General features: G+C 42.8%; 2 protein-coding genes across 3 annotated transcripts in view; one reads left to right on the forward strand and one right to left on the reverse strand.

Annotated features, from left to right (window-relative positions):
- NXPH2 (neurexophilin 2) overlaps nucleotides 1–23,609 on the reverse strand; it is a 35,180-nt gene extending 11,571 nt beyond the window's left edge. Inside the window, exon 1 of the mRNA XM_053982285.1 lies at nucleotides 23,400–23,609. Coding sequence (XP_053838260.1) covers nucleotides 23,400–23,453 — 54 coding nt within the window. The 5' untranslated portion in view covers nucleotides 23,454–23,609. The remainder of the gene's footprint in view (nucleotides 1–23,399) is intronic.
- Nucleotides 1–26,161, forward strand: part of SPOPL (speckle type BTB/POZ protein like) — a 130,025-nt gene that overhangs the window by 58,336 nt on the left and 45,528 nt on the right. The gene's annotated exons all lie outside the window — the stretch shown is intronic.

Genomic DNA, 26,161 nt, shown 5'->3' on the forward strand with positions numbered 1-26,161 from the left:
TGTGAACTCTGAGACCCCGACGACCTCTCTCAGTGCGAAATGTGACACAGCAAAGGCTGGTTTTTCTCTCTTCCCACTCATGTGCAATTATTCAATTTTTTACTGCATTATGAAGAGGAGAGTTTTAATAATCAAACCAGATTAAAAGAACGAAAGAATGCTTCTGACGAGTTAGAAACAAAGAGAAGCTGTGCATTTCTAGCAGATTTCAAGCTCTGTATTATTACAATGCGTAAGAGATGATTAACAAAGAAAAATATTACAGTTATCTACTCCCTTTGAGAGCTTAACTAATGAACCTCTACCAGCTGCTCTTGAAAAATCAGTACCACTATCACTATCAATTTCAAGACAAAGCACAGCTGACAGATGTTTGAAGTGATAAATCAGGCTGCACAAGGATTAAAATAACAAGCCCCAAATGGCCTTTAAAAGACAAAGGTGCTGCAGTGAACTATTTTCAGCCACTTTGGATCCTGTCAAAAGTTAGATCACTGATACAATTATCTTGCAAAACAGTAATGACCAAAGTAATACGTTATGAAAAATCTAACAATGGCGATACTTGAGCCAGGCTTTTGAAAAGAACAGGTCTGATAGTCATTTGTGCTTTTAATGGCAGAACTGAGAATGCCGTGCTTCCCTGAATACTACTTCTGGGAATGAGTGATGAAAAGTGAGCTGGGCTGAAGCATTAAATGTAACTGAATTGCATTCTTGTACATTTTAATTAATCTTTTTTTAAAGCAAGAAGTTACATTTTAATAGGCAATGAACACCATTATTTAAATCAGGCATAAGATTTTTGTGTTGCTTCACTGCAGGCTGCATTTTCTAACAACCTGCCGGTGACGTGATGGAGATAGAGATCCCATTCCTGGAGAACAGCATGTGTGCTTCCAAACTCCACTGCCTTTAATGGGAGACAACTGTAGCCAGGGGAGAGTGAGCAGAAACAAATCCCAAGTTTCTGGACTTTGCCCCAGCTTTCACAGTTTAGTGCATCTTGTCAGAGCGTGCACTTCCTTCCTAACCCTCAGCTGGGTTAGGAAGGAAATGCTCTGTTTAAAGCATTAAAAGTTGTTTTTCTGGCACCACTCTTGGCTCAGGCAGGGTCACCACAGAGCTCAGCGTGGAAAGCTCCCTGTGGAAAAGAGCTGCCCTAAGTGCTTTCAGCACTGACATCTCAGGAAAGCTGTGGTCACCCCAAGTTCCTGGCAGGCTCCTGCTACAGAACCAGTTAACTGGGGTTACCCAGCGACTCTTGAATTCCTCCTGAATCCTCCTGCTGTTTGAAGGAAGTGTGTGGATGTACCCAAGAGTCCATCAGCTGGGCAGGGAGAGGGGAGATTGACTAAAAATACTGTCAGGTCAAAAGCTCTCTTCCAGAGAACATTTTTGTTTTCTTCAGGGATGATGTTTCTTCCTGAAAACCCTGCTGCTCACGTGTGCTGTCATTAATGCACCCTGAGCAGCACAGTCAGACCAAGCTCTGGGAGCTGCTCAGTGCATTTGTGGCATCTCCCTAAGAAAAATATTTCTGCTTCAAAGCTTTGTGACAGAAGCACGTGGGAAGTGCAGGAGAGGCTGGACTGGTACTGGCACAGGGGCACCCACTGCTGCTCAAACGCTGCCTGGTGTTGTGGATCAGGGACCACAGCAGGGCAAGCCATGGGCAGAGGCTGCTTTGGAAATGCAGCCCAGGGATGTCAGGGTCACACACTGGGGAGAAGCTCCTCCACTGACATCCCTTCAGTAAGATGGAGGCTCAGGAAAAGCCTGGCAGTGAGCACCACCCCAGGACTGCACCAAAACCTGTCCCTTCCTGGGCAAGACCTTTGTCACTGCCTTTCCCCAAGTGCTCCAGACGACAGCACAGGTTTGGGATGAAGGCCAGGCTGAGGGTTGTCCTCCTCCCAACCATGCAGCCAGTGTGGAAGCTGGGGCTGTGCTGGAGGCTGCCTGTCCCCACGCCTGCTCACAGCTTGTGTCCTCCCTACTCAACGCGTTGAAGGCCACAGAAATTTTCTAAATTAAATTAGAATTCTTTTTCCTTTTCAAAGCACTTAGCTTGAGGTAGCACACTGGGATGCTTGGAGGTATTTCATTGCTGCCTACACACACACATGCATGCTGCTTTCCTAAATGAATTACTCTCTTAAAGAAGAGAAAATCACTGACTGAAGCTGCCTGATTATTAAGTTTTAAGGTGAAACAATATTAGCTTTTGCCTGGCATGAGCCAGCCACACCTGCAGTCACTGTGTTCTTCATAATGGTGTACTAACAGTGACTTCATACTGTGAGGTCCTATTGAAACCCAATTTTAATCTCTTTTAATTTATATAGGCATTTTTTATGTCCCCAAGAATAGGAAAATCAGAATTCCTTTTCAGAAAAAATCCAAAATGACAGGTTTAAGATGCTTTGAAAACAACAAGGTTCAAATTTGAAATCCAGTCACCATACAAGTTTTAACAGGGCTTAAATAGAAGTTGGTCAGTCATCTGCTCTGATAGAATAAATCCATGACTTGTGTTTAACAAAGGGAGATGAGTTTGACACCTAGATTGCCTGGAAGAATGTCACAACATGTGCCTGGTTTGTTTCCTTGCAGGAATTTACCAAGATAATTAATATCTAAGATCATTGTAAATGCACTGTAAGAACAGAAAGAGGATCTGAAGACAGAAAGGCTTGGATCAGATGAAAATGTTACATTCTAGCACAATAGGAGTTAATACAAATTGCTGTCATTTGCATGCAAAAATATAATTTCAAACCTATTTGCTCCACATCTGTATCAAACAAGAAAGGAGCACATTCAACACATCTTTACATCTTCCAATCTTTCTTTTACTGTGAATTACAGTGCATGTAACCCCAAGTGTAAATTTGGTCTCATTTCACTATTCATTTGATGTATTCCAATTGGCATATAAAGAATAACATTTCCAGGTTGTGTAACAGAACTGTACTAGCAGGGTGCTTGCAGTTGGTGAAACAAGCCCTGACAGCAGATAAATCATCCAGGGGAGCTGGGGGTGAGGGGAATGGTGCTTTAGCATGTGGCTTTTAAGGCACACATGTCTGAAACATATACCTCAGAAAATGCACAATCCTAGCAACAGGGCAGGGGCAAGTGTTCTCTTCAGAGGCACACCAGTGGTGTTTTACAGGAAAGGCTGTATAAAAGCATAACCTGAAAAAATCTTGCCTGTGTTAGCACAAATAATGCAAACTGGAACACAAGTAGCAGTGGATTAGTGGATCCAGCCAGCTGGATCCCAAACCTGCAAAACCCCCAAAGGCCTAAACCTGAGGTCAGATTAGATAAGCCTTCAGTGAGAAATCTCAGCTCTGTTGGCTTGTCTGTCTTCACTTACCTCAGACTTTTTTCCCCCTCCTCAAAGTTCAGATAATCATAGAATCACAGAATGGTTTGGACTGGAAGGGATCTTAAAGATCATCTTGTTCCAATCCCCAGCCATGGGCAAGGACACCTTCAGCCAGGAAGGTTCCATGGATACTCCTATCCCCATTCCCCTAACAACCCCTTTGACTTTTCCATGCTCCAGAACTTGACCATGCAGGGTGACAAAACCAAAGTGTTCCTTAAACACCTTGGTTTTCAGAGTTCTTTTAAGGTTATTCTTTTTTTCAGCTGACCACAGTCTTGACCTCCCTGGCAAATAATGAATCTGCTTCCAAAACAGACTTTGCCAATTTAAAATTTACTCTGAAAATTACCAATTTGCAGTAGTCGGTTCTCACTACTATTTAAGAAGTTGAATAAACCAGTTCAGAAGGACCCAAAATTGCTAATAAGACTTATAGTCACTGCTTAATTCACACACTGACTGAACAAAGTGAGGTGTTTTTCATTAAATTGTCAAATTCTGAGTTTGTATAAGAAACCTAAGCACTGGTCATGAATAGGTTTGGGGATGAGTGCCGTGAGTAATTTCAAACCCCAAACATTCAGGAGTTAGGAAGAGCAGGTTTTTAGAGTAAGAGATGTGAGCTGATAAAGGGAAGCTATAAGAACTGGTGATGTGTAAGTGATGCCAGGCTTCAAAAGTCACGCAGTCCTTCTTGTTCCTAATGTGTGTTTTCCCACAGATTGTGGAGATCAAAGAAGGAAACAAATCTAAATGTAACTGCCTAGACCAAAGCTGGTAATAAGTGTATGACAGACATAAAAGCAGCTCCGCTGTAAATGTTTTAAACTGTCCCCTGTGGATACAAAAGGTGGTTCTACAGGGACAGGAAGTAATTCCCTGCATTAAAATTTAATGTGTTGCCCTATGTGATCAATTACAAAGCTATAAATATGTATGTGCGTGACTGAATCAGTAATAAAAAGGTGATTTTATAAGTCTCTGAGTCTCCATGATCAGGCCAATAAACTTGTTACATCAAATTGCATCACAGCTTCTGATACCTACAGGAGTGCCAGTTCTTGTGATGAACCATTTCAGGAAGGGCTTGTCTGCCTGTCCTACCTGCTTGTGATGGTGCAGGGATAAGGATAAATGGAGCACAGTCCTGTGCCACTTCCCTGTGTGCCTGGATCACCCACTGCTACAAACCTAATCCGGACCAGTCACAACCATCAAATTCACCAGAGTATATGCAAGGTAGTCTACTACAGATTTTGGCTCAGAAACTGGTAAATAAATCTGGTTTCCCCATTCTTCTTAGCTGGGTTTGAGGCTGGGAACCTTCCAGCTCCTGTTCGAGGCACAGCAGCTTCTCCTGTCCACAAGCCATGCATGGAGGAGAGCAGGATGGCTGCACTCAGTGAGAAACAAGGATTGTTATCACCCACCTTCAGGGAACAAGGAACTTGATTGCGTTACTTCACTGAACAGAATTAGTATTTCCACATCATGCTACAGAAAAGAAGGATCTCAGCAGATCTCTGTCCAGCCAGCAAAGTGCAACACCTCATTAGTGCAGATTAGTTGTATGTCTTACAAGATAAGCTCTGGTTCAACTTGCTTGAAATTCTGCAAAAATCCTGACAGCTGAATATGGATCAAAATGTCCAAAAACTTCTGATGTGCAGTTCACTGCTGCTCAATACCTGGGGGGAGATGTCTTCTTTGAAGTGCCAGCAACATGCTTCATTTGGCTGCTTTTCTCCATCTCCACGGTCACTACATGGGATAAACAGGCTGGAGAGAGAGGAAGGGTCACAGTGCTCTGGTTTGCTCCTCTCTCTGGTTTGGGATGCTGCTTCCCTGCCTCACAGCCAGGCTGTGATGCTCCCACCAGTGTGTGGAAGTACTAAAAGGTCAGATCAGGTCTGATGTTCTACATTTAGAGATGTATTTGATTTCCTGTACAGTTAGTCCAAAGTTAATGCACTATACTTGGGTCATATTTTTGTAAACTAGTCTTGCATTTTGCATGACTGTGCAAGGAAAATATTCCTTACCAGAAGTCAGACCCATGCAGTTTCAGTAGGAGGTAACAGGAAAGCATGTTGGCTTCAGGTTTAACTTCTGTCTGAGAGCTACAGGCTAGGAACATGCAAATAACGGAGAGGTGTGATTGTGGCAAAAGTGAATTGTAGAACCAGCCAGTCCTGAGAGAATATCCTCTGCTGCAGAGAATGGCAAACCCCCTTTGCCTTTGGCTATAATGGTTTATACTATGTGGTAAGTGAATGAACAGGATACGTGCTGTTTTTATTGCTCCACCCATGTCCTCAACTAAGCATTTCTTATTTTTTTTGTCCTGTGGCTAACATCACAACTAAACTTTGGTATATGGTCTGAGAAATGATAAAAAACCTTCTTTGCTGTTCTGCACAAAATACTTCTTACAGAACCATTCCTTTCCTGATTTCCTTCATGCATATATTGTTTACAGAGCAAAAAACCAGAGGGAATCAAATCACACAACCTACAAAGAGAGTGAAAAGCAGGGACTTACTTGCTCCCAGTAGTGAAGAAATGTAGTGTTAAGACTTGAAACTCATTTCCAATTTTCTGTGTTCTATCATGGTCTCTAAACAGCGCATTATCTCACACACCAGATGTGCAGCTGTATCTAGGAACTACAGGGTGCAATAAGTAAGGAATTTCAGCCCTATTTCTTCATTTATGTTTTAAGTCAAATCCTCATTCTGATTGTAATTTAGGTTTTTTCTTGGTTTTTGTGTGCTTTGTGGGGTGGGAGAGAAGTGGGGAGTTCGCTGTTCAATTATAGAAATAGAAAAAGGAAATCACGTGGGACACAGAGTATTTTAACGTAACAACACAAGAGAAATCAACATCCACACCTCTAATTTTATTTAAATTGGTGTAAAATTAGACTATAGAAACAACTTAATAAACACTTAAGCGGAATTTTCCCACAAGTCAGCAATCTCCTGGCTGCATCTGGAACTGAAATAAAATGGAGAGATCTTGAAAGTTATTTGAACCACTGTCAAGTGCTATTCTGAAAATACTACTTGGATATTAAGTAAGTTGAACACATTACAATAAATGTTACTATTAAGTTACTAAGAGGTTTATTTTTATACTTATAACAAAAACAACCATAATGATAATGATGATGATGATAATAATAGTACTGTTCTGTCTCAGGTGGGAGGTGGTGACCTCATGAGGGAGTCAAATGGTGTTGCAAATGCCTGTTTTTCATGTATGAGTATCCTGGAAAGAGAGGACATAAAAGTTTGCACCAGGATGAATCTAAAACCTGGATCCAGCATGCTAATTTTCTGGGATGTTAATAGTATTTGGGAGCTGGAAGGTGGAATATCAGCTCAAGAGAAAAGAGAGGCTACAGAGGGAGAAAACGAGTTTTATTCTTCAAGGCACATTTTTGCCTTGCTGTTTTCCAGGAAGGTTCCTGAGCCTGCCAGGAGTCACAGAGCACTCGTTGGATTCCAAGGAAGGTTTCTGTGGGCTTTGACAACACCTGAATGCCAGTGTGGTGCTGTTGTTCCCTGGCTGTGAGCATGGTTTCTGGGGAAGCTGACAAGGGTTGGTCCCTCACAGGATCAAACGGCTGCTCACCTCTAAAGGAGCCGAGCCTGATGAGCAGTGCTTGCAGTCATCCACAAACAAATGAGCTAATTAAATTATTTTTTTGTGTGCTCTGGTATACTGCATAGTCCAATTAAGTTGCTAAGCCAATCATCTTGAAATAAATCAACCATATTGTTACATAATTCTTTTTAACAAACAGAGACATCATTATACGAACTAGGTTTTAAGGGTGCCAGATGCTCCTAAACAGGGAGTCTAATTTATTTCATTGATTTTAAGAAGCAACTCATTCATGTGTGATAGCTTTTGTCATCCAAAATGTTAATTCTTTTCTGAGTTTAAAGTAGGTTTCTCATCCACAAATGAGAGCATAGAAGAGCTAAATATGGACCCTCTTTAATTCCCCATCATACAATCACATAAAAACCTTGTCCCAAAACACTGAATAAATGTCCTTCTAAACACAGCTAACAGGATTGCAATAGAAGAGAGGCCAAAACCACTTCTCAAAATTATTGTACTCAATATGAAGACAAAACATCTGATCTCTGAAAACAAAGGTTTTGCTGAAGAAAGAGCACTTGCTGAAAGGTTAGCATTGTGTAATGGGAAGAATGGGATAGACTGGGTTCCTGGGCAGCCCATGGTGCTGCCCAGTAATTATGTTCAACCACAGAGCAGAGCAGAGCAGCCTGGCAGCGGGCTCAGAGGCTCTGGCAGACTGGGAAACCTTGTTCCCTCTGTAAAAAAAAAAAAAAAAAAAAAAAAAAAAAAAAAAAATTATGTGCTTTTGATTTGATTAACGTTTCAAGGATACTGTTAAGGGAGATGGGCAGCAGAGATGTTCCCTTCCACCCTTCCACCACTGTCAGTGATGCAGGCTCCTCCAGAGGAGAGCAGAATGCACACATCTAACCCTGCAATCAAGCAAGCCTCATTTTATCTTTTTGCCCTTGGTTTATGCTTCTTTTTCTCCCAGAGAGAAGATTATAGGAAACAGAAAACCTGCGTTGGTTGTTTTTTCTGATGCATTCATTGGAGGGTTGAGTGACTCTTGCAGAAGTCAAGGTATGCAGAGCAGCTTTGGTTGGCAGCCGCTCCTAACCCACCTCCGAGGGTTTCCTCTGGACCATTAATAACCTGCAAGCTCAGAGATGCACAACATCACTGAGGAGAAAGAAATGGGCATTACCAAATATTTCCTGTGCACCTGTGCTTACCATTCTGACTTGTTCTTGTTTATTTTGGACCACAACAGAACAGCGTTGCTTTGTATTTTCGCTTGGCCAGTGATGATTGAAAGTGATTTCTCTGGATAAAAGCTGAAGAAAGCAACCCCGTGGTTTCCATTTGGACATTAGAAGGTTGATGTGTTTTGCTGTCACATTCTATTTTTAAATGCATGACACTGCACAGGTGTTCAGACTCCAAATCCTTAGCGAAATCTGTCATCTCTCTGCAGCTTGTCACTACATCAGCTCACAGACTGAGGGGAGAATGAAGTTCCTGTATGGCAGAAAACTGCAAGTGCTCAACTGTGGTTAATGATAATTGCTTTCCATAGCTGAAAAATATTCCTACATTTGATACATTTTTCAGGTGTTATAACTGCTTTGAGGTTCATTTGCCTATCTAGAATTTCTCAAATTATTTTTCTACAAGCTCTTAATGTGTAGAACATAAACTAACATTAAAAATGTGAATCACTTTTGTAGGTGCAAAAGTTGTTAGTCTGAGTCAAAGACCAGGCTGGAGTTTTACCTCTGTACTTGCTCTCCATAAAACTCTGAATTCAGAAGGATGAGACTTACAAAGAATTACACATCATCTTCCCATGCCTGCCTTAAGCGTGTGTTATTTCTGTATCTGTAGGCATTGCTAAAATGTAACACAGCAAAGAATTTAATAATCAGCATTTTAAGAAAACCATTCTTGAGTTTTCAATCAGAAAAAAAAAAATGGGCCTGACCCACATTAATGCTGTTCTCCAAATGTTTGTTGAACAAACATTGAATCTCAAACAATGCTAATGTGGAACAGTATCCCACGTTCAAACTGTAGAGAAAGGTGGGGAATGAAGCAGCTCTTACAGGACTGCTCCAGAGTCACCAAGCACGTGCCCATTTCTACCCCATCCTAGCATCCTTGTCCACAAGGAACCCTTCCTTCTGCCTCTGTGGGGCAATTTTCTGTAGATATTGGAAGACCAAACTCAAGACGTGCTCCCTAAGTAAAGCTTAGATCTCCTGAAGAGACCTGAAGCGAACCATCCATGTTCTTCTGGCTACATCAGAGAAAAAATTGTGAATGAAAACTATTCCTTTGCAGATGATTATTTAAAATTTGGCTTGATGATCATTTAGCATCCATCACTAGACAAAACCAATGGCGCCTGTCTCAGTGATATCATCTTGAACTCCAAGGAATCAATTTGGCTCTTGCACAACTAATTAAAGTCCTCTGAAGTTTTATTCTATTCCCTACACAATCCCTACTATCAGTCAGAGAGAGAGCAGGGAATTGGGGTCCCCTGAGCAATCTGAACCCAAACATGGCCCAGAGGGTGGGTTTCATTCAAGAGTGCTGAAAGACCCAGCTGATGTTACTGTGACGCTTTTCACTATCTGGTTTGAATGGTTTTGAAGAATGGGAGACAACCAGGAAAGACCCCAAATACGGCAACTGCTTTCAGAAAGACTAAAAACAGTGAGAGATGACCAGCTGCTCAGACTCACTTCAGCCCCCTGGGAAATCACGGAGCACATCCTTTCTAAAGTCTGACGTGCTAAGGAAGGGCAAGATGATGACTGGGAATAGAGAGAGCAGATTTACCATGGCTTTACTAAATTTACCATGATTGACTAAACTGGTTGCCAAATATTTATCAAAAAACTACATCTGTGGACGAGGAGAGAGCAGAGGAATGTCACCTACTTTGTCCATGTTTTTGACACAGCCACCCAAGCACTTCTGCCTCCAAGATGCTGCCTTGATGAGGGGACAAGTGAGTGAAAAGCAGCTGGAGTGAGGCTCAGAAGGCAGTGGTTAATGAGGCACACTCTGAGCAGACATCAGGAACAAGGGGGGTCTTGTTCTTCTGTAAGACTGCAGCCTGAATTCACAGATGCACTTTGAATCATTCTGTCCATAATCACTATCACTGCTGAAGAGATTTGACGTAGTTACTGGAAATCACAGTGTAACAGAATAATTCCCCCTGGAAACTAATCTTCCCAAAGATGATTTAAACAATCTTGTTTGCTTCAGATTTCATTAAAAAGTTATTTTCAAAATATACTGTTGACAGTTGTTGATGTTGGACCAAAGGTGGTTATATAAATTCTAGGCTTTGATTGGCAGCATTTAATTGAATTCAGCAATTTTTTCCCCCTTGTTTCTAATGTACACATTCCCTGAAACAAGTCATATTTGTGTTGTAAAACTTCAAGGACAGAATTCACCTGCTAACTTCCAAGTTGTCTTACATATACATACTGAGTATGTAACAGCATGAGCTGTTCTTCCTTGCTTGGCAATACCTCCAGGACTGTTTCCTATTTGAGTTGTCAGGAAGACAGTGCATTTCTTGAATAGATGGCTCAAAAGCATTTTGAATAAAACAGATTTTTTTTTTTTTTTGCCTGGTGGGTTTCAAAATATCATGGAGCAGACATACACTTAGCACCATGTGAAAGAAGAATTTAATCTCAAATGTTAATTTATGAGATTTGTATTTACATTTAAGGAGATTTAAAAAGTGATTTTAACCCTGTCATCTCCTGGTTTAATCCTTCACCCTTCACTTGGATGTAGTACTTGCAGACCCCACTGCTTTCAGGATTCTGACACACCACAGAGAGGGATTAACCAGTTGGCCCCAGAATTGAGAACACATCATGAAATTAGCAACTAGAGCAGAAAGGAAGAGACAATTATGGGCTTTTATGAGTAATATCAATCACTTAGATTTATTCATTTTATCTCACAGAAGATTAATAGATATATAGAACATTAATATACTTTTACAGCAGTGTAATTTATAAAGGGAAAAAACCTTTTAGGAAAAGCTGTGTTGCAATCTACTATTAATATTTTGCTGAGGGGGGATGAGACTGTTAAACCATTCGCCTTGCAAACACTACTTAAAATTGACAAAGTACAGCCTAGGAAGGTTATTCTGTATCTTATGCTCCAGGGTCAATAATTCTACACTTGGAACCTTCTCTGAACTGATTTGTCTATATTTCAGATGGAAACACACTTTGATGTTCCTAACCAAATTGATGCATTTCCCCCACACATTTATTGTTCTTATTTCTAACTGCTGAAAGAAAAACTAGCACCTTCACTAGCTCTTAATGGAAAGCTTATCTATTAAAGATGATGAGAAAAGGTGGTGGTTCCAGGCAAAGGGACTATTTTACAGACTACTCTAAATGAATTTCTTTCTGTAATAGGAAATTTGAAGCAATATCAGGTTTATATCAGCAGAACATGTGATTCTTTAATAGCATCTTTCAACAGAAGCTTTTCTTACACACTGACAGCTACAAGGGTTGTCACTGCTTGCAAAGAAATGTGTCCCTTGGGAATGCATGGGATATTTCTTTAATAGGAAATTAAGGACTGAGCAAAACATTTAGGTGTACAATCTGTTTATCTGTATTTCCTGCTGGTATTTTTCTTTTCAGACACTATCAATTTTACCCAGAGCACTGACACCCCTGAAGAGCTTGCAATGGAAAAACTTCATTGGAGAGACTGGTAATGTTTCTGGTAGATACAAGAATGCTCTCCCTGAGCTCTGAGCTGACCAAAACCTCCCAGCTGTATTCATGTTCCTTTTTGTGGCTGTGCCTGTGAGCTCATGCATGATGCTAACACAGTTCACATCTTCAGAATATCCACAGAGCACACACAGTGTCCCATCCTCATGGGCTGGCTGTAGCTGTCCAGGAAAAACCCAACCTGTCTACATCACATGCCCATAAAAAAAAAAAAAAAAAAAAAAGTAGTGAAAGCATCACAATTTGAAGTAGAAAAAAATATTCCAAGAGAATTATTCAGAATATAGACCTGTGTTAGGGTTAAAAGATACTGTCTAAGCAAATTGGGTCAGCACATATCTTTCCAGTTAGATGGTCTGTGAAAACCAACAGGAAAGAGGAAAAAAAAAAAAAAGTTAATTGTTCCAAACACCCCAGTATCAGAAGATCAATAAAGAGGTAAAACTTGCTGTGACTCACAGTGCTAATGTTGCAGATCTTTGAGGAAAAGGTGCCCAAGAACAGGCAAATAATGCAGTCTGAACAAAGTGTCTCAAGAGTAATAGAAAAAAAGACAGCTAAGCATAAAGGGAAGGAATTAAGAAAACTTTGTGCATAGAATTAGGAAAAACTGGACAATTTGACACCATAAACTGTGAGATTTCCTAGGGATTATCATGGGACTTTCTAAAAAAACACTAAGGAAGAATACTAGGAAGTGATTAGCATCAGCAATCCCACGTCACAGGAAGGTATTGGGTAGTTTTCCAGGTATCCATCTGATAAGGAGAACAACAAAAGCAGGGAGAATTTGACAGCAAATGTAGTCCCTCCCCAGTTTCATAACTGGTGCCTAAATCTATAATCTCAAAAATCACACAGTAAGATACATGACCCAGGTGGTCCTTACATTTTAAGGCTGCAGATTCCCTTTAGTTTGTTTAAGAGCACACCTTACCAAGCACCCAAGCTCTAATCCCTGGATGGGCTCTCCCAGGACACAACCTTTGATTCCTGTTGAAGGATCCAATCCAGGATGTGGTTTTCACACACCTTTGACTTAGGTAGCAAAAACAGGAAAAAAATGCTTGCAGTGATGCTTCTACCACGTTTTATTTTCTAGTATCTCTTTGCAGGAGCAAGAACATCCTCAGGCAGGTGCAGGAAAAGTCACTTTCCTGCTCTCACTGAATTTGTACATATTGCACCTCCCACCAAAATAAATGAACACGTTTGTACCTATTGTGTCTCTTCAAGGTGGATCCAAGCAGGTTTCAGTCTTGTTGAGGCAGGGACTGAGCACTCTGCTGCAGAATACTGTCTCCCCTGATAAATTTGATACTGTCTTGAGAGATCCAAGCTCATTTTCCCTTCTGCCATCCTAACCAGGGGATAAGCACTGACTTATTTGTACAGAGAGAATGGAGATACCACCTGTTTGTTCATCAGTCATTAAAAGCTGTTCTACCTTAAGCCAGCCAGCTACTTTAAAATGTCTGCTAGTGCAGGAGGAAGCAGGCATCCCTGCAATCCCTGTTCTGGAACTTTCCTTCTGGCTGAATCTCATTCTCAGGTACCATACACAATCTGCAGGTGTTCAAAGTCATGATATCTGTAACCTCTGTGTTATCTTTTAATGACTGAATATCCACAAGTGTGTGTAGAAAACTCCTGACCACATTTAGTCAAGATGTTATTCTTAAATTGAAGAAACAATAACCCAAACAAATCAACAATCTATGCAGGTTTCTTGCTCCACTAAAATTGATCACTAGTCCTTTTTTCAGGTGAGTATTTTGAGGAGGAGTCAGAACCAAATGAATTATACAACACCACATGTTTCCAGTAAAGGCAAGACGAAAAGCACTTTTGCAGCCTCTACATGTCTGTCCAAAACACCAAAATGTGGCTACCCCAGCAAATCCTGGTGAACTTCTGATTGTGATGCAGTTGTGTTTTGGCTTTCAGACTTTCTTCTGTATCAAATTGTATTGTAGCCCATTTCTTAAGACAATCAAGTGTCCTGTGATGCTGTTGCCCATCACTGAAAGAACTGTTCAATCATTCTGTGCACTTCAGTTGGATCAGAGCTGGTGATCTCAAGGATAATTAAATTTCTGTTAGATAATTGTAGGAATGGGGACATAGGGCACATGTTCAGCAGGCATTATTAATAACTGATCACAGACTGAGTTCATCTCAATACTCCCTGAAAGCACAGAAGGATTTCACTGGTGTAGGACAAGTCAGTCAATGACTACTGAGTTGTGTTATCAGGACTACAGTTTCAACATCTAAACAGAATAAAGTTCCATCACCCTCACAGTTACCAGCACTATTGAAAAAAATTTAAAATAAATCTAGTAGTTACTTTGGATGGACAAGACAATCCAATCCATCAAAACACAAGAAAGATACAATAGCCATTATATTTATATTTGTCCCCATATTAATCTTATTATTCCACCAAAAATATAACTCTGCTGTTCACTGAAAGAATATTGCAAACTCACCAGAAGGCAAATTTCTGCAGAATGGTGTCCTTAGTCAGCATAAATACAAATTTTGTTATTTTAAATTCATTCTTTTCTCCATTGTTCAACATCTAGTATTAAAAACAGCAACACTGAACCCTGAGTCTAAGCAAGCAGAGTAAGAGATCCCATCCAATACCCACAAAACGGTTTTATTGAATAAAATATGGAGTTTAAATTCCCTGGTTACTGCAGCATTAGGCTGCCCATTGCTGATAACACATAGGTCACACGTGTCTGAATAAAAGGATTATGGGGTGAACACCATAAAATGGATCTGAGTATGAGGTATGTCACGTTTCTTCATTCTTACATTTAGAGGCATTTTATTTAATTTAAATCAAATAGGTCCTAACTCAACAATGCATTTATTCCCCTGTCAGACACTCAACACATTGGTATTATTTTAAGCTAGCTTAGCTTGGTGCCAGAAACTGGATACTGAATTCTAGTCAGAAGAAAAATAAGAAAAGACTTGAAGAGTGAGATGGATGAGAATGGCTTTCCCAATCTTTAAAAAACTTTAAGGAAAGGCATTAACTGTGATTTCACCAAAACTGATGTAAAAAAATAAATCTGGGATTATGGGTTCTAGGAGGAAGGAGAGAAAGCGTAGAGAAACTAAAAACCTTCTGTGCCCCTGGATGGTAATGTGGCAGAAATGCAGTTTGTGGCATCTCTTGGTCTGGATCTAAGTTTTACACAACACAGTTCACTGCCACAATAAAACCTTGACAGGCAGAGGGTGTCCCTGCACAGAGGGTAAAAATATGCTTTTTAGAAAGAGATGCTTTTTAGGGAAGAATCTACAACATCTACAGTTCTATAAAACTTGCTCCTTAAAAGCCAATCCTCACATCATATTCCAATCATGTGCTTTAAAAGTGGATATCCACTGAGACTTGAAATCGTGACAAATGAGTTAAAAAATGGATAATTTGAAATGGAGACACTCTGGAAATACATTATACAACCTAGGACTCAAAGCTGATAAACCTTTGGATTGATTTGCTACCAGACAGCTTGGACAGAAGCAGTCAGTGAGGGGTGAACAGATGACCCCTAATAGATTCTGGAAAGGTAGCTCTAACAATTTGTTTCCTGCAAAAATTAAAATAAAATGTTTCAAAAAATATTTTAAAAATATTTAAATTAAAAATTTTGAAGCTGAGTAGTAGAAAGGAAGGTAGTCTTTCTACCTGCTCTTGGGCTGCTGTACTTTGGATGGAGGGGCATCTCCAGGAGGAAGAGGAAAGCAAGGAAGCTGCTGGTTCTCCCAGAGGAGCTGAGCATCCTCTGCTTGGAAAAAACAAAACTTGGGGAAGATGGAGCACAGAGGGAGACAGAAACAGAGGGAGCAAGCAGGCAGCTCCCAGCAGAATGCAGCTTAGAAAAGCTCCCTGGAGGGCCAGAAACTTCTTCACAGCAGTGAGCAGACCCAAGCCAGGGGAAGGCGAAGAAGACTGATGGATTTGTCATTCAGCAATAGAAGACAGTGCAGTTTGACTCAGAATTAACTCAAAAATGGATATTTCCAGCACTGGAAGATTAATGGAATGTCTGGAAATCGACACAGCAGCTCAGCAGCGGGTGGCAGCAGAGGCTGGCACACAACAGCAGCTGTAGCACAGGATTTGTCCCAGCCCCACAAGTTTAGCATCAGTCTTTTCTTCCTTGCCTGAAATGGTGACAGAACTGAAAGTAGTCAATGGACAAAATTGAATCGGTTTCAAAAAAGGCTGAGGGGTTTCAATCAGCTCATTTGAAGTGGACCAGGCTAACACACCCGATAAGACAGCGGTGCCACAGTAACATTATCTACTGCGAATCTTTCCACAAGGCTGATTAGCATTTTGTTAGTTTAATGAGTGGAAAACAACACAGGTTTAGCCCTCTCCCTGGCACTCTGCTTGAGAAACTGAAGAGCCCGGCTTCACTCCTGCCTTGATCCAAATTCCATCACTCCAAAAATGCCCCAGTTAAGATCAGATTCAGCAGCTCTTTGCATTTGTATGGAGTTGGGCCAGGGAAGGACAGTCAGTTATGCAAAATATTCTTCTGGTCTACTGGGGTGGAGATAAGAAATATGTCTCTAGGCTCTGTTTTTTATTTTTAATTTCCCAAAACAATGATGACACACATGTAACACATCTTGACTATGAAGTGACATGAACTCCAGTTACAGTGCACTATAAAATTACTCTTATGTGCCTATTCTTGTACTACAATTTCAGAAGTTTTCTTCTAGGAATCACCCAACTGCCTCAAGTAAGGAGAAAATTCAACTTGGGAACACCTTGCCTGGGTTTAGGCTCCCAATGGTGAAGAAACACACTCACTAGTAACAGCTACAGCCAAAGGCTTGAGAACAAACCACTGCCAATGAGACCCTTAAATTCCCACTGGGAGCAGGAATTCCAACTTTCCAAACACATTAGGAGCAACAGGTACTTGCAAGGAAAAGAGAGACAGGCAGCATTAAAGAACAAAAAACTTCAGGGTCTGATATTTCACCCACCTGGGTTTGATGCACAAGTAAGTCTGTTACTGTGGGAATATTCCTTGTTACTGTCAGTCTGTCTGTCCTTCTCTGCCTGCAGTAACTTCTCAGGCTCACTCTATCTGCCCACAGGGCTGTTTTACATCCATCATCTTTCTCTTGCTCATATTCACCTCTTATTCCCTCAGCAAAGTCCCAGGGCTTTTTTTTCCTCCAGGTCAGCCTCAAGCACAGCCAGCTCCTTCTCCATTAAAACTCCTTAAATCTACTTAATAGAAGAACAAATATAGGAGGACTTCTATGCACAGTGTTTTATTTTCCTAGATAATGGGTAAAGTAAGATGAAATTAAAGTAGTGTTTATTCTGGTGATTGATGATATTAGAAATACCTGGTCATCCCCTAAAACAAACTGTACTGTCAAGAGATTCACAACTGATTGTGAACATAAACCAAACACGCTGGATCTGGAGAAGCAGAATGAGAGCTTTTGGAGTAGCCTCAAATCTGTACTGTAATGATACAATAACCATAATTGGCCCCAATGCACATAAAGCCTGATTTTAGAGACATTAGATTCTTCATTTTATTTTTTATTTCTCCCTATTCTTTCATTTTCACTTCCCAGCTAATAATAGCTTGTATTACTACCAGTCATTTGGAACAAAGAGAAAACCTATCTCAAGAGCTACAGCTCTTTAAATCTACCTTAAATTATAGTCAATAGTTCCAATTCTGTATTTACAGTAAGCACTGCCATTCCAGGGAGAGCAGAGCATCACACCAGCACCAAAATCCCTGCTGCAAAGACAAAACTACTCAGTCTTAACTGCTGACCCAACTTCACAGCCCTTCATTTCCTCCCCACTCCTAATTTGTTTCCTTGAATCTTTTTGTTAAGTGCAACTGAGCTTAGAGCCGACACAGAAAACCAGCCCACAAGGAGATTCCCTACGGGAAAGAATTAGCAATGTTTTTCAAGTCCTGACTTGCAGACTGGACTTACTTCACAGTAGTGATGCTCTGCTGGAAGCAAAAACTGCCAGCAGGTCACCCCTTATTTTCACTCTGATTGATCCTTTAAGTACCCAAACACACTACACAAAATATAGCTACAACCTAGTGGGAAATGGAGGGAATGCAAACATAATAGGAAGGACGAACGGGGTTGGGGAAATAAACACAAACATATTTAAGATTCAAAGTGAAAGGCCAAAGCTGTCTCAGTATTTTTGGGTGTTTTGGGAAGTCAGGTTCAGGATGAATTTATAACAGCCACGTGAATGGGAACTGCTACCTTCCTGTTTTCCAGTTCTGCTAGATGTCATCTAGCAAAGATTTTACAGCCAGTATTTGTGTTTTGTAGTGGGTATAGTGAAGCAGTGTGTTAAATTGGGCAAAAATCAGGATGCAAAAGACAGATTAGCAGAGAAAATGGACTGTTCTGCTAAGTGCAGGACAGACAAACAGCAGCACCACAAACCCGAAAAAAACCTTTCCTTTTTCATCGCTGTTTCTGGCTTGGATACATTGACAAGTAGGTGTGAAAGATCCAGAGCTACAGGCTTCTCTGAGCACCGGAACAGCTCCCTCCGTTTCTGAGCAAGAGGCAGTTCCCACCTATGGAATCACAGCTTTTGCTTTATAACCATTGCAGAGTAGCACTGATCTTTCCTTACTGCAGCTCTTCACCAGATGTGCCCAAGAATTATCCCATCTTATTCAACACCTGGACCAAATAAAGGTCAACACCTCACCCACGGACCACAAGCTGGCATCTCAGTGCCAATTTTCCAAGCAGCTCTTGCTTCTCCTTGTACAGTTTTGGTTGCAAAGTGTTGATTAAAGGTAAAAATGTTAACAGTATAAGAGGGATTTGGTGTACCTAGGGCAGAGTTGCACCTCTCTGATGCTCTTAATGTCCAGGTCAGCGAGTGGTTTCTGCTGCTCCCTTCCAACTCCCATTCCTGAGTTCCCCTCTTGCAGGAGGAAAACCAGAAAGGTGGGAGTGATGAGAGAATCCTATTTTAGCACTGGGGCTTCACCAGTCTTTCCATTTCACTTCCTTGTCTGTTACACTTACAGCACAGCTCTGACATCTCTCCAAGTGCTTTACAATGGCAGGAAAATTCCTTGTGTGTTAGAGATGGAAAGTCTGAGACATGGATTTTGCCTAGGGAAGCCTGGGGTATCTTGTGGCCTATTGGACATCAGTCAAAGAAGTCTTGCTGTACAGATTTTAAACAGGATCTGTAATCTTTCTGTGCGCCAGTCAACCTACAAATAAACTGAAAAGGTTGATGGAACCAGTTTCATGGAACTGGGTCAAAAGATGTGATGCAGGGACGGGTTGAGTTGTGAACTTCCTATGCAAACTAAACCTGGCCCCATCCACATTAAGACGCAACTCCTTATTCAGGGTAATAAATTCTCAATCTGCTGAAACCAGCATTTGTTGATCTGTCTCCAGCTCCAAATTACCTGTAATTCTTGAGTTACCTACATTACTTTATTATACAAGGCTTATAATGCCTACAGCATCAAAAAAAATTACCAAAGGAAGCCAAATGAAAGGTTGGGTCCAATACATTTTATGACAAAGTTCTCCCTGAAATTAAGGGGGGGATGGAATTTCATCTGTGCACTTCCAGATGACCAGAGGGAAGCATTTACCTTTCTGAAATGGTGCTGAGAGTCTTGCATGGTGCATATTTCTGATTCTCACTGCAAGGGCATGCTACCTGGACCACATTTGCAAGGCTATGGAGACAAAGTAGCCAGAAGGAACAGATCTCTGTGTTTCTACACCTCACAGGATATGCATATTTTAAATGGAAAGGCAGCTTTAGCTCAGCTTTTAATATATTTCTTCTTATGAAGCAGTATTTTGTACTATAGCAAATATTCTTTCAGCTCAAGTTGCTAAGAACCCTAAATTCTGTTAAAAAAAACCAAAAAAAAACCAAAAAAAACCCCAGTTCTGTAAAAATTCTGTTTCATTGTCAAAACCTGCTTTGGTTATAGTTATTTTCAACCTTTGAAATTCCAAGAGAAACAATCTGTCATTGAATTTCACTCATGTCAAATGCTATACTGCTAAACTTTGGTGGAGAAAAATTTTAAATTAACAACCTCTGTCTTTTTTTTTTTTTCCTAATTATTTCTCATCTACAGAAACAATATTGGGGAAAAAATCAACTGCTTTTAAGGGTTTGTGAAATGATTGATTCCTAGATTTCTAATGCAGTAACAACTCTGCCCAATGCTAATGTTAGAAGAGAGTTTATTGATAGAATACTGAAGCAACTTTGACTATAAGCACTGGAAAATGCTGCTGTGAGGCTTTCTTAATTTCAGACCACAGAGATGCAAAAATAAACCAATTGTTACAGTGCCTGGTTACCCCCAGAACCACAGGTCCTGCATGGGAGTGTGTGTCTGAAACTACACCTTGCCTAGACTAAGGGATAGTGGCAGCTTTTTTTTGTTCCAAGAAGAATTCTTTAAAATGACAACTCACATTCGCGGGAAAGTAGAAGCCCCCCTCCTCCTTAGAGGTATTTAAAGCTGACTTAACAAAACACTAGCAGGGATTCTATAAACTGCATTATCCTAATGCTTCACACACTTTAATTCTCAACATGTAGAACTCCATTACTTCCGAAGAGATAACTAACAGGGCATTCAGCAATTATGTGACAATTGGAAAAGCTTACTGAAAATTAATAGTAAAGCAAGAGCACCTATTAATGATAACACAACACAGCAATTTTTCATCTTCTTATCAATAACAGCCCAGGCATGCACTGACTGTGCATTGCAAATTGTTGTTTTGCTCCATATTGTCAACAGAAGGCAAACCTGGCTTTAAAAATTAATGTATTTATACATTAAGTTAGCACCTTAACCTGACTCAACAGCAGCCTTCCTTACTGCTTATATATCCAAATATGCAGAATATTTTAGGAAATACATATGTGCAACTGCTGCATGCATACTGGTACCCCATCTATTAATCAAAATAATAATTTAGAAATATGATACATAAATACATCTATGCTGTCTTAGAAGTACTAAACATGAACTTCTGACTGAGCAACGTTAGATACAGCATACAAAGAATCACCTAACACTGCTTTCAGAAAATCAGTGAGACACTCTGCCATAATCTCCTCAAATTTGTGAAGTTTCACATGGATTCCATCCTAATTTATGCACCTTTAACAAGTAGGTAAGTAGACAGCACACTTTGATATCTGAAAGGAAAGACAGCATTTGAAGTTCAATCTATTAACATAAAAACCCTTCCTCCCTTCACTGAAAGGCAGTGCCAAAATATTTCCCACTCTAACACCTCTGATTTTATAAAAAATTAAGACTGCCCCATCAGGAAGGGTTTTTGATGGTAGCATTTCTGGCTTACTAAAATGCTGCTGTATTGTATCACTGAAACCCAGGATTTTTTTTTTTTTCTTGGCTGAAATGCTGAGCCTTCACTGTAGTATTAATATTATCCACACTGATTTTTGGTTAAAAAAGGAAAGAAAAAGTCAAGAATCAGTAATACCAATGCCTCCCTTCTAAACCTGCTAATCAGATTCCAGGAAGCCACCAGTCCCCCCAAATTCTGGCCAGAGAACAAAGAAAAGCACAGACTTGTATTCAATGCATTACCAGCAACATAAAATATTTCTTAATTTATAACAAGCTGTAACTTTAACCAGATGTTCTGGTAAGAGCATGCCAAAATGCATTTACACAACTTTTTAGTAGTAGGTTAGTGTTAAAAGGTACACCTAAAATACCTCAAAAATCTCACACATTCTCATTTTGCTTTACTTTATTATTTAAACTAACTTATATAAGGTATAAAACTAATTGACTCCAAAACCTTATTGGTTTGTATCTAAAGAATGCAGAAAAAATGAATCCTCCTGGGTGAGCCGAGAGCCACATCCACCTGAGAACCTGCAGTGGCTGTTTATGATTCTGGTTTGATTCAAGGCAGCAACTTTGCTTCATTTAGTCAGCCTTCACTCACAAACTCACAGCAAGCAACTTCCCAACATCACCTATAAAACACTGCACAACAAACCCTATCCCTAATGGTACAAGTTTCAGTTGATCCTTTTGGTAGCTCTTAAATAAAAAAAAATAAAAAAAAAAAAAGGAAGAAAAAAGGAGTGTGCAAGTGAGTGAGAGAGGTTGTAGGCATGAGGAAGGAGTTTTTATTTAGTTCCCTTCTGCTCAGCAACTTTGTAATCCATTTGCTGCTCTCCTTTCCCATCTCTCACCCCTTCCAACCCCTGTTGTTTAGTTGGAAACTGGGCTGCAAGAATGTGAAGAATGTAAACAGCCTTTTATTGTCCAAAAGGATGGGAGTATGAAAGAAATGTGCGCCTTATCGCAGGGCTGCAGCTCGCTACTTCATTGCTATGATAAAGTGCTGGAGCAAAAAACATTACACGACAAGCACAATCCAAAACCGGATTAGAATTTGACATAAGCTTCCTCAAAAACTAATCAATCACCTCACACTGTAACACTAGACTCCAGTTCTTAAGGAGGGTGTTTAATCCTTTCAACGTTTATTACACACTCCCTATTGACTACTTCGTGACAAACTTTCGCGTCCAAGGCAGCTGGGCAAGAGAGGCACAACTTTTGCAGCAGAGGTATTTATGAGAGTAACACCAAAAATCCCCCTAAAACAGCAAAATCAGTTAAAATATTTCCGAAATAAAAGTGAAGATGGCCAAACTCTTTTGCAAACACATTTTTTTTTCTCTTTATGACCGCCTCATGAACACGAGCATCAGTCCATTTGTTTCGTGCCATCAGCGCCCCACGGACGAGGCACTGGGCGGGCGCGGGAGAAGTTGAGCTCCTCGCCCGTCTCCAGCCGCGCACCTCGCTTTGCTTCTCTCCTTTCAGAGCTCCGAATTTCGCAGTCAGCATCTCACCTTGCCGCCACGTCAGTCCCCGCATTCCCCCACCGCATGCGGAGGAATATTCACCGTAACAGCGGCGCGTCCCACAGTTTCTGATAAAAATTAAGGAAACAGCTGGGGCGCGCTGCAGCAAGCCGAAACTAACGGGGGAGCTTCCCGAGCGCAGGCGACTCTACCTGCACACCCAGCTATGTCTTGCATGCGAAAAAAAAAAAAGGGAGCTTGAGGCCAGCAGAAAACTTTCCGGGAGCGGGCAGTCTCGGCGATGCTCGGCACACACAAACACACGCATCCCTCCCGTCCCTGCCCGCCGTATTTTCCAGCTCCGCGGCGGCTCCCGGAGCATCCCGGCCCCCGGGGCCGCGCTGCGCTCGGACACGCGAGCGTCCCGCTTTCCCAAACGGGGCGAACAGAAGCAATTCCGCTTAATTAAAATCAAATAAGAAAAAAAAAAAGAAAAAAAGATAGAAAAAAGATGGAAAAAGAAAGAGACAAACGAGAATATGTTAGGGGCTGTGGGAGGCAGGTTTGGGGAACCGGGCTCCAGAGGAGACCGCGCCCGCCGCGCTGCCCGGAGGAAGGCGCCGGTGTCCGCCAAGCCCCCCGTGAGAGTCCGGGGGCCGCGGGGATGGAGACTTACGAGCTGGAGAACGCCCTGGACCACGACGAGGGGCAGGGGCTGCAGGGGCACCATCCTGGCTGCCGGTCTAGGCGGCGACTCCCCCGGCGCGGGTCTCGCTCATCGCCGCTCCGGGAGGAGGACGGGGGGCAGGACCGAGCGCAGGGACACGCCGCCCGCTGTCCCCGCTCACGGGGCGCTGCCAGGCAGCGGCCAGACCCCGGCACTGCCGCGGCGCTCGGCTCGGCGCCGCTCGGCTCCGCGGGCGGCCATGGCGGGCGGGAGGCGGGCTGAGGCGGGCGGGAGGCGGCGGCGCTGCCCGGCTCCCCCCGCGGGGCACGGCGGGGCCCCCTCACAGCCCGCGGCCGGGCCCCGCCGCCCTCCGTGCCGGAGGGACCCGCCCGGGCCGCAGCTGAGGGGAGCGGTGCCGGGGGCGGCGCGTCCCCGCCGGGCGCTGAGCGGACCCCGCTGCCCCGGGCGGGGCAGCCCGGCCCTCACGGCAAGTTTAAAGAGGCGGCGGCCCCTCCTCCGCCCGCGGCCGCCCTGCCGAGCCTGGGTGCGCCTCTGGGAGCCGCCCTGGGCTGCCCGGCCCCGCCGCTGCAGGGAAGCGGAGACAGGTGAACAGACTCGACGGCCATGCCCTGGTCCCGGCTTTGTAGGGCACTCCTGTCACAGCTCCTTTCTTTGGGGGGATCTGCCCCCCGGCAGCCGCAGACGGCTGGGCAGCCACGGTGCTTGTGGGGAAACCCGACGTGTTTCTGCTTCGCGGCCTTGAGCGGACACGGTGGGACGGCCTGGAGACACTCAGAGTGTCCCGGGGACATTGAACCTGTCCCGGGGACACTGAGCCCGCCCTGGAACACTGAACCTGTCCCGGGGACACTGAACCTGTCCAGGGGACACTCAGACTGCCCTGGGCACACTGAACCTACCCCGGGGACACTCAGTGTGCCCTGGGGACACTGAAGCTGTCCCGGGGACATCGCACCTCACCTGTCAGCCGGGGCCGGTGCGCACTCGAGCGGGCACAGGCACAGGGTGATGTTCCCATGGGCTCCTTGTGCAGGGCCGCAGGGTCTGGGTAATGGTGTCCGAGCCTGCGGGGAGCCCCGAGGGCTGCAGGACCGAAGAAGTCACTGGGGTCAGATCCATTTAATAACATCATTTAATGAATACTCGCCAGATCCATTGTTGAGATAGCCGTGAGCAGGCTGAAGCACTTGCCCCTGTGTTTTTGAGCTGCAGGAGTGACAACCTTGAAAGGGGAGACAAAGTTTTGGGTGCAGGAGGATGGGTGGAATGGTGACCCCAGCCTGGTTTGGCACACACAGCCTGGGCTGAAGCAGTGCCACCACAGCAGGTACACCTGTGTCAGTGCCTGTGTTTGCTCATCAGTAATTCCATGATGTGATACCTGAGTTCTCTGCCACCGGCCTGAAGTGCAAGGAGTGGTTTCAGTTTCCAAACCCTGCCTGCCGTTTAAAGATTAGTTTCCTCTTAATTCTCAGCCTCATCTTCTTACTAGGTCTGGGTTCAGGTTACATTTTGACTACCCTTGTATGTTCGTCTGCTAAAATCCTTGTCAGTGGAAACAGCTTTGCAATCCCTCTTGTGGCACTTGAGAGCAGCCATGGTTTTACCAGATAGTGATTGTGGTTGTTTGGTTACATCCCACTGGTGCCTTTCCTAGCTCTGCTGCAAGGTGCCTTGTAAAAAGCATCATGTGGATGTGATTGAGCCGTAAGTCACCATCACTCATTTGAGTTTAGACAAAACGCTTTATCTGTAACAAAAGAATCTACATATTAAGGGAACAACTTAAAATGAGCTCATTTGCAGTAGATTCAAAGACTCAGAGAAAACTGAAATAGTGATGGTCACCGAGTCAATGTATTACAATGAAATTAATTTTTTTGTAGCAGTATTCAAAAGTTTGTTTTTTTTTTTTTTTTTTTTTTTTTTTTTTTTTTTTTTTTTCATAGAATTGTAGTCTCAGAATTTGTGTTGGAAGGGACCTTAAAGTTCATCTTGTTCCATTCCCTGCCTTGTGCAGGGACACTTCCCACTACCCCAGGTTGCTCCAAACTCCATCCAGTCTGGCCTTGAGCACTTCCAGGGATGAGGCAGCCACATTTTCTCTGAGCAACCTGTGTCAGGGCCTCTCCACCCTCACAGGGAAGCCTTTCTTCCTAATCTGTACTCTAACTCTGCTCTCTGTCAGTTTGAAGCCATTCCCCCTTGTGCTGTCCCTCCATGCCTTGTCCCCAGTCCCTCTGCAGCTCTCCTGGAGCCCCTTTAGGCCCTGGAAAGGACTCTGAGGTCTCTGCAGAGCCCTCTCTTCCCCAGACCACAATCCCTCAGCTCTCCCAGCCTGGCTCCGGCTCAGAGCTGCTGCAGCTCTCAGAGCATCTTTATGACCTTCTCTGGGCTTGCTCCAACAGGTCCTTTGTACCCTGGGGCCACAGAGCTGTGGTACTGCAGCTGAGATGTCACCAGAGTGGAAGGGGGAAGATCCCCTCGCTCGACCTGCTGTCCACACTGCTTTTGAGACAGCCCAGGGCACGGGAGAATTTCTGGGCTGCCAGAGCTCATTGCTGGGCCATATTGAGCTTTACGTCAGCCTTCACCTTGGGAATGCCTTCGATCCTTTCTCTGCCCAGCTTGCACTTACGCTTGGGATTGCCCCGATGTTATTTTAGTGCCACCATTTGACATCCTATTTAATACAGAACCGTCAGAATAAAATATGCTAGGGTTTACCCGCATTAGAATTTAAATCCAAA

The sequence above is a fragment of the Vidua macroura genome, chromosome 7, assembly GCF_024509145.1.
Source record: "Vidua macroura isolate BioBank_ID:100142 chromosome 7, ASM2450914v1, whole genome shotgun sequence".
Taxonomy (NCBI): domain Eukaryota; kingdom Metazoa; phylum Chordata; class Aves; order Passeriformes; family Viduidae; genus Vidua; species Vidua macroura.